This window comes from Mus pahari, chromosome 9 (assembly GCF_900095145.1).
Source record: "Mus pahari chromosome 9, PAHARI_EIJ_v1.1, whole genome shotgun sequence".
Classification (NCBI taxonomy): Eukaryota; Metazoa; Chordata; class Mammalia; order Rodentia; family Muridae; genus Mus; species Mus pahari.
This window is the reverse complement of record NC_034598.1, coordinates 43,338,538-43,347,808: the sequence shown is the minus strand read 5'-3', so window position 1 is coordinate 43,347,808 and position 9,271 is coordinate 43,338,538. Positions and strand designations below refer to the sequence as shown.

The 9,271-nt window shown below is 44.8% G+C and overlaps 1 protein-coding gene across 1 annotated transcript; it reads left to right on the top strand.

Annotated features, from left to right (window-relative positions):
* The first annotated feature begins 2,112 nt into the window (after window positions 1–2,112).
* Window positions 2,113–4,550, top strand: Casp14 (caspase 14). The gene is made up of 6 exons (XM_021205846.1): window positions 2,113–2,151; window positions 2,561–2,710; window positions 2,811–3,036; window positions 3,533–3,646; window positions 3,798–3,901; window positions 4,446–4,550. Exons 1-6 carry the CDS (start codon window positions 2,113–2,115, stop codon window positions 4,548–4,550), a joined length of 738 nt encoding a protein of 245 aa, XP_021061505.1.
* The last annotated feature ends 4,721 nt before the right edge of the window (window positions 4,551–9,271 follow it).

Here is a 9,271-nt window from a genome sequence, read left to right as displayed (position 1 = left end):
CTCTCTCTCTCTCTCTCTCTCTCTCTCTCTCCCTCCCTCCCTCCTTCTCCCTACCCCCTCTGCCCTCCCTCTTTCCTTCTTCCCCTTTTCTATTCTGACAGAAATGAAGAAGTTTCCATTTGTTCTAACAAATTCCTCCACAGGCCTTTTCTCATCGGTTCATTAGTTTATTTGTTTGCTCAACACCTGCCTCTCCACCCACACTGTCAGCCCTGACAGAGACACAGATAGACAGCAGGCTTTGGTCATGAAAACTCAGCTCAGCGACCAGTTCAACCACAGGAGTAGGAATCGAGAAACACGGCTACTTCCTCTTCATGTCATTTTCTTCTTTCTAGTCTGAGAGATCTAATACTTTACATCATATATAACGTATGGGATGTTTGTCATAAATTTTATTTTTACTTATCAATACATCTGTCTTACAATCTTCTTTACATGCGTGTAATCACAAAGATGATTAAAGCAATATTCAGTGAGTAGTTTGTAAAAACACACACATTGCTGTAATACAACGGCATATCCAGGAGGCCAGTAGGGATAATGAAGCCGGGCTTAGTTTGCCTTTACTGCTGATGTACCTACAGCTATTCCCAGATCCTGCCTTTCCAGATGCAAAAACTGAATCTCAGAGTGAGACAAAGTAAGATGCTTACGTTCTTGGGGTGTGACTGGGGTCTGCTATGTCTGAGTTCAGAGCTGAGCTCCTGCCACTTCTGTAGTCACAGTATTTGGTTCCTCTTTCCTCATGGTGCGTGCGTGTGTGTGTGTGTGTGTGTGTGTGTGTGTGTGTGTGTGTGTGTGTGTGTGTTTTCATAGGAAAGAAAGTTGATGTTCATTCATGTCTGTCATAGAACTACATAAGGGCAAGGAGAAGGACAATCTAACATAATGTTTTCCCAGTGATTAATATATAATAAGCCCTCAGGAAACATGCTTTGTCAGTGGAGGAGTAGAGAGTTAGATGCAAGTGGGTGGGTGGATAGACATATGGACAGCTAAGAGATTTATGGTTGGTTTATAGGTAAATGTGTGGAAGATTGTTTGATGGCTGATAGGAGAACATCTAAAGGCATAAGTGCACAATTGGACAGTTGGATATTAAAGTGCATGGATGGATGGATGGATGGATGGATGGATGAATGGGTAACTGTTTAATAAGTGATGAATGGGTAAATAAGTAGATGGTAGAGCCGTGGCTGGATGGCCAGTATGTGTATGGATTGGTAGGTGGGTAGAATTATGTGCAATGGAGAGAAGGCATAACAGATATTACATCACTCCAATCATAAGAAGCACTCCAGTTTCATTAGAAGTGTGAGGAAAGGCCCAAGGCATGCCAGACATCCTTCAGTTTAGCCAGGGTACAAGAAAGGACTCAGGGAGAAAGATGAAGGCTCCTGGCAGATGTTCAGACTCAAGGCAGACAGGGAGACATAGATTGACCTCCTCAGATGAGAAACCACAAGTATGAAGAAGCCAGGTCTCATTTTTATGGAATGCTCTGTTTAAGCTAACCCGGAACCCTCCCCAGCCAGACATCCCTTGGTATAACAGAGGAGTATGTGAGCTATTTGCCATGCTCAGTCCTAGGAAGGAAGTGTCTGCCAAACCCAAGCAAGTAGATGTTCTGGAGGAGGAGGAAAAGAGGGTTCAAGAGATGACATTTTCCTCTCTCTTTGTTTCTTGTTTGTTTGGTTTTTGTTTTGTTTTGTTTTTCAAGACAAGATTTCCCTGTGTCACCTTTGCTGTCCTGAAACTTGCTCTGTAGATCAGGCTAGCCTTGAACACATAGAGATCTACCTGTCTCTGCCTCCTGTGTGCTAGGAATTAAAGGTATGTGCCACCACCACCCAGCAAGAGATGTCATTTTTAATGGACCTAGAATAACATGGATGGGAGACTCCACGATGCTGTAACTATAGAGAGAACATACTCTAGTGGAGGTTTGTGTGGTTCCGGGTCTGACCGTATAGTAACTTTCCTGTGCAGTCTCGAAAGTCCACGACAGACAAATCAATCTGCCACCTCACCCCATCAGCCTTCCTTTGGAAACTTCTTACCTGTGTTCTCTTGACCTCCAGGGCAAAACAAGGGTGCTGAAAGCCACACATGGAGTCAGAGATGAGAGATCCTCAGTCATTGCAGGAGGTGGGTGAGGGTACAAAATGCATGGAGATATGGAAGAGGGGTGAAAAACTGAGAAAGAATGGAAAAGAAGACCAAAAAATAGACCCAGAAATGGAAACCAACTTGGAAAAGGAGGGACGGAACCCAGCACAACTGTCTCCAAGAGCTAAGCTCTTATCACGTTGGTCCTTACTCAAACTGCTTTTCTTCACAAAAGAAATTCTAACCCCAATCCCACCCTTTCTCAGATGGTATAAGATAGGATCTCAGTTATGGCTTTAGACATTCTGAGACCCCTGCTAGTAAGCAGGAAACGGAGAGACCCTCAGAGCACCCTGAACCTCTTGGCAACTTGTTTGGAGGTTCTGCCAACCCTAACCCCAGGCTTCATTGTGCTGTGTTTGCCTCTCCCTCCATCTCTCTTCCTTAGGAAAGATATGACATGTCCGGTGCCCGCCTGGCCCTGACGCTGTGTGTCACCAAAGCCCGGGAGGGTTCCGAGGTAGACATGGAGGCCCTGGAAGACATGTTCCGTTACCTGAAATTTGAAAGCACCATGAAGAGGGATCCCACCGCCCAGGTATTGAACAGCCAGCCCCAGGTCAGGAGGGAAGCGGGCTTGACAGAAAGGGTAAGCTTTGAGGCACCTCTCTGAGCCTGCTCATTTCTCTTCCTCCAAGCAATTTCTGGAAGAGTTGGATGAATTTCAGCAGACCGTAGAAAATTGGGAAGAGCCCGTCAGCTGTGCCTTCGTGGTACTCATGGCACATGGTGAGGAAGGCCTCCTCAAAGGAGAAGATGAGAAGATGGTCAGACTAGAAGACCTTTTTGAAGTCTTGAACAACAAGAACTGCAAGGCCCTGAGAGGCAAGCCAAAGGTGTACATCATCCAGGCCTGCAGAGGAGGTAGGGGCTGGGACATCACATCCTTGGTCTTTGGGGTAGGAGTAATAAGACTGAGCTCACTATGTATCAAAGGCTGACCTGGAATGTAATCCAAGCAGGCCTCAATTTTATGATCTTCCTGCTTTGGTTCCGAAGTGCTGAGATTGTAGGCATGCAGCACCATACCCAGCTGAGTCCATGGATTATTAAGATTTTGTTTTTTTAGGTGTGTGTATGTGTGTGTGTGTGACTGCAGATAACTGAGGCTGCCAGAAAAAGGTGAAGCTCCCTGGAGCCAGAGGTACAGGGACTCCATGGGCCCTGGAAACCAATCGTTGGCCCTCTGCAAGAAATAGTAAACTCTCTTAATCATTAAGCCCAGAGTGTCTGTTTTTCCATTCAGTCCAGTCCAAGACTCTGAGCCCCAGCGGAACCTGGCATGCTACCAGACGGCTCGTCGACAGTCCCTGGGTCCCATTTTTCTTCCTGACTTTTTCTTTCCTCCCCCTGGTTTTAGAGCACAGAGACCCCGGTGAAGAACTAGGTGGAGATGAGGTTGCTGTGCTCAAGAACAACCCCCAAACTATCCCAACCTATACGGATACCGTCCACGTCTACTCCACGGTAGAGGGTATGAGCTCTGATGTCCTAGGGTGGCTTATGCTCCTTCCCCCTGAGTCAGCACTCATGACCCTGAACTTCTCCCTCAGGAAGGGCCCCTCTTCTGGAGTCCCCTTCACTCTCTAAAGACTTCTCCAAACTCAATTTTCTGACCTTCCCAGGGTTCCTCTCCTATAGACATGACCAGAACGGCTCTGGCTTCATCCAAACTCTGACGGATGTGTTCATACATAACAAAGGATCCATCTTAGAACTGATAGAAGAGGTGAGACAGATGAGGAATCTGGGAACCCCACCCAAGCTGAGCCCCTCCCATTCTTCCCTTATGCTCTCATCTCCATATATACATACTGGGACTCTCAAGTTCACTATTGTGGGAATGATTTTGTTTTGTTTTGTTTTTAGGGTTTTTCTATTTTCATGTATTTTTATGTGATATGTGTCTGTATAGGCACATGTATGTGGAGATGGATGGGTGTGCATGCATGTTTGTACGTGTGGAGGCCAAGATAGCCTATCAAAATCGCTGAGCCACTAATTCAATGAGAGACACTACCTCAATAAAACAAGGTGGAAAGTTATGGAAGGTGACAACCCTATGTCACCTCTCTCAAACAGCTGATACATGCATGACAAGAACAAACATACACATATAGACACACACCAACTAGCTAACCAATGATTGCATAGAAACTATGGAATACTAGAGGACAATTAGTGTCTGGAGACATGGATACCAACCTGCCTTTCCCTGCCACCTCATCCCCACGCTCTCCTGACACCCGTAGCTGACCACACCTATTTTACAGGTCACCCGACGTATGGCAAACACGGAGGTGATGCAGGAAGGAAAACCGAGGAAAGTGAACCCTGAAGTCCAAAGCACCCTCCGGAAGAAGCTCTATCTGCAATAAAAGGAAGGGCAGGGATGGCCTTCCTGCGGGTGCTTTCTCTGTTGACACCAGTCTTCAAGGATGGTTACTGGATTCTTCATTCATCACAGCCCTTGTCGGTGTCAGTTTCAGGGCAGGGCAAGCCAGCCAACTAAAGCACATTAACACCACCTTCCTTTGGCTGGACTCCCTAATTCTGTTAGTGCAGTCTCACACTGCCTTCCTATAGCTAACTTTCTGCTCTTTTGCCTCACCACACCTTACTCCTATGACTCAACCGAAAATAGTCATTCCCAATTCAGAAGTAGTAGCTTTCTGAATAATTTCTAGAAACTTCCAATAACCTCCTGCTAAGGTCACCACTATGGGATTTCTCATGCTTGGCTTACAAATCGTCATTGTGAAGAAGTCAAGGCAGGAAGTGCAACCGTGAGTGACATCACAGAATAAATATTCTTATTCAAAAATCAAAGAACTGGAGCATGAGACAGTCACACCAAAAAACCCAAAGGACTTGAGCAGCCCCTTCCCCTCCAGCTACTAACCTTGTCCCAAAGGGCCTGTCCCAATGAAGTGTCATGTTAGTGGCACCAACCTCTTTGATGGTCAGCTTCTTCAGACCAAGTATGACTAACACACACAAATTCTTAGTCAAAATATCTAGGAATATTTTAATTGCTCCTGATAGAGTCTTTATTCCTCTCCAAAACCCCATGAGCTAGGCCTCAACTACCACACAACAGCCTATGAGCTCTGTTTCCAGGATTCAATAGCTTTTCCAGCCCACTAAACCCAAGGCTTTCGAATTCCCCTCACAAAACATGTCCAACTCATAAAAGTTACATGGTCAGATCTATCACAGCAGTGACCCCACTTCCTTGGTATCAATTTCTATGAAAGAGGTATCTCTGGAAGCCTAGAAGAGACACATAGAGCACTATTATTTAGAGACCAAAGGTAAACCCTACATCTGTGATTTTCATATTCTTATGACTCCATCCAATCAGCCCTCAGATAAATTCATCTCCTTCTCTATGAATTCATTCTCCCCAAAATGCTAGCATCCTCTCCCCATGCCTCTGTGCCTTTGCCCAGTTGACCGGTTCTCCAAGCTCAGGTCTTCCACATGCCTGCCCGCTTCTCTCTCTTCCCGTTTTCCACTGCCTCCCCCCTCACCATGGACTCCACTCCTAATATTCTTTTTTGCTTACGCTGCTGACTCTTGCACAATGAAATGCTATAATTACTTTTGATTGGTGTAATGAGAATTCAGTAAACATCTGTCAGACTTTGCGAGAAATGTGTTAGAATCTTCGCTCTGAGCCTTACTTGGGGGAAGAAGAAAAGAAGGAGTTATGAGTTTGCTTTATTTTTCCCAATAGCTAGCTGAGTGCCAGTTTACCATGAAAAGAGAATCAGGACCCTTATCCTGACTCTTACATATAAGTAGATGTTAGGATTTATAAAGTTACAGGTCGCACTTCTATGCCAGACTTCTATACCATACTACATGTTATATGTTTTCCAAGGGAACATCTGGGCATGCCTTGTCAAAGCTACATGTTGAAGAAAATCTTGTTACATAACCTGCGGATTATGACTCCTTTGGACATCCTTTCGCAGGGGTCATATATCAGACAACCTGGATACCAGATATTTACATTATTATTCATAACAGTAGCAAAATTAGTTATGAAGCAGCAATGAAAAAATTTTACAGCCAGGGGTCACCATAACATGAGGAACTGTATTAAAGTGTTGCAGCATTAGGAAGGTCAAGAGCCCTGTTTAACAGACATGCCATTGTTTCTATCCTGGTGCCCCTGGCAGACATGACTAATTAAGCATACTTCCTCTCCTACTAAATTCAGACATACTCTCAAAGCTTCTCTTCTCAGCATCCAGGAAGTTAGACCTGTCTATTGGTATATTGTTCATATTTAAGGAGATTTTTAAGATGGAATCTCTGTTATCTATTTGAAATTTTCAGCCAGTTAGTGGTGCATGCCTCTAATCCCAGCACTTGGGAGACAGAGGCAGATGGATCTCTGTGAGTTCAAAGCTAGCCTGGTCTACAGATCAAGTTCCAAGACAGCCAAGGCTACACACGATAAACCCTGACTTGAAATACCAGGCGTGCAGGGGTACGCGCGTGTGCACGCACATACACACACGCACATACATACACACATACACACACACACACACACGCAAACAGAAAGAGAAAGAGAATGTCATACATGTAAACAATGTATCTTGCTCATATGCAGCTCAGCTACCCCTCCCACTCCCCCGGCATCCCCCAACACATTCCCCTTTGTGTCCTCTCCTTTTTTTGTTAATAACTTACTGAGTGTGGTTAGTGATGCCTGTTGGACCAATTTTCTTGGCTTGTTCTTGTGCAGGTGACCATAGCTGTAGCTTTGTGAGTACAATGGGCATACGTGTTCAGAATACTGCATTTCATGGCACTCCTCCACTTCCTTCAGCTCTTGCATATCCACACTCCTCCTTTTTATCCTCCTAGACAGGGTCTCCCTGGACTGTCCTAGAACTCTGTAGACCAGGCTGGCCTCAAACTCACAGAGATCTCCCTGCCTCTGCCTCCTAAGTGCTGGGATTAAAAACTTGCACCACCACCCATCTCTCTTTTCACCCTTTTGATGTGAAGGTCCTTGATCTTTGGGGGGAGGGGTGCTAATATTGCTGTCCCATTTAGGGCTCAGCAGTTTGAAAAGTTCAGAGTTTGTGCATTAACCACTGCAGGATGAATCTTCTCTGGCTGAGAGGAACACAGTCTGGGTAGAAACATAACCCTTGAAAAAGGCAGTTTGACAAACAATAGGAGGTTTTCCCAGGTCCTATGATTCTCCAGCCATTTTTGATCAGGTTACATACAGTAGCAGGCCTGGGTGCCCTCCTGTGGAGCAGGCCTCGTGAGATATATTTTTAAGGCATGATTTGGGGAATAAAACCCAGGGTTTCGTGCATCCTAGGCAAACGCTCTACCACTGAGTTATGTCCTTGCTTCCATTGCCTTCACAGATCATCACGGATCCAGTGAGATCTCACTGATCTCACCGAGAAGGACTCTGTAGGGTCATCTTAGGGGTTCTGACCTGTGCTACAGCCCAGGCTGTGGTGTGGTTAGCAAGTAACTAAAGCAGTTGTGATCATGCAGAGCCAAACGAGATAGATACATACTGCTTATCAACTCATAGGTCAAATACCTAGTCATTCCAGACTCCTTATATGCAAGGGTCAAAGAATTATGGCCCACTTGCTAAATCCAAGCTGCAGCCATTTAATAGACAAAGCTTTATTGGCACAGAGTTGTGCTCACTCATTTACACGTTGTCTAATGGCTACCTTTATCCTGCAAGAGGAAGTATGGGCCATTACACCAGTCAATACATAGCATGGAAACTGAAAATACCATCTGGCCCTTTACAAATACAGTTTGATGTCCTCAGTTGTCCAGCCACTGGTGAGCTCCAGCAGATGGCTCCATGGTCACACAGCTGGTCCTGGTTAAACTCAGTGGGTCACAAAACAAAAGGAGTAGCCCTGAAAGTGAAAAAGACATTTTGCATGGAGAGGCAGAGGTGGGGGAGGGGGCTGTAGGAAAGTGCAGTGGGTAGGCAGTGATTATCTAACAATTCATTATCGATCATCCACAAACACTGAGCTCTATCCTAGCACTGCAAAGTAAGAGTCAGAAATATTTAAATAAATAAAAAGAGCTATTTTTTGTTTGGAATTTATTCTTGCAACCAACCAATCCCAAGTTTACTATGAAAACTTCAGTGAAATACCACCTCACAGTAGTATGGTTATCATAGAGAAATGAAGCTGAGCTAGCAAGAATGTGCAGAGGAATGTGCCGGAAAATAAACCCTTTCTTACTGTTGAGAGGAAACACGGCCACCATGGGGAAAAGTATAGAGGTTCCTAAAGACATAAAAACAGGGCAGGTGAGATGGCTTAAAAAGTAAAGGCGTCTGCAATCAAGCCTGCCACCGAGTATAGCTTCAGTACCCACAGGAGAGAACGGACTCCAGCTAGTTGTCTCCTGACTTCCACTTGCACGTCATGGCATGTACACAGCTACACACACACACACACACACACTAAACACACACTAAACAAATAAATAAATAAAATTTCATGAAAACCTTTTTTTTCAAAAAGGAATTGGAGACTGCAGAGATGTTAAGAGCATTTGATTCTCTTGCAGAGGACCTTGGTTTGACTCCCAGGACCCATCTGTTTGACTCACATGGCCATCTGTAACTCCAGTTCCAAGGGACCCAGTGCCATTTTCTGGTCTTCAAGGGCATCAAGCTTATACAGTGCATAGACAGGCATGCGGGCAAAATACCCATGATCACAAAACATTTTTTTAAGTTTAAAGAAATAAAGAAAAAAGTTGAAAAAAAACAATCCAGGCAGGTAGGCAGGTAGTTGTCTGTTGTAGCTGTTCATATAAGGTGTGAGGGAGTGAGTCTGGGTCATCTGCAAAAGTGGTAAGTGCTCTTAACTGCTTAACACCTTTCTTGTCCCTCTATATGAAATTTAAAAATCAGTTGCATAGAGATAGAAAACTAAATACTGGTTATAGATGAGAAAGGAGAAGTAGAAAAAGAAATGGGGTTCTAGAGTGATGGCTCAGCAGTTAAGAGCAGTGGCTCTACTTCCAGAGATCCTGTGTTCAATTCCCAGCAACCACATGGTAGCCCACA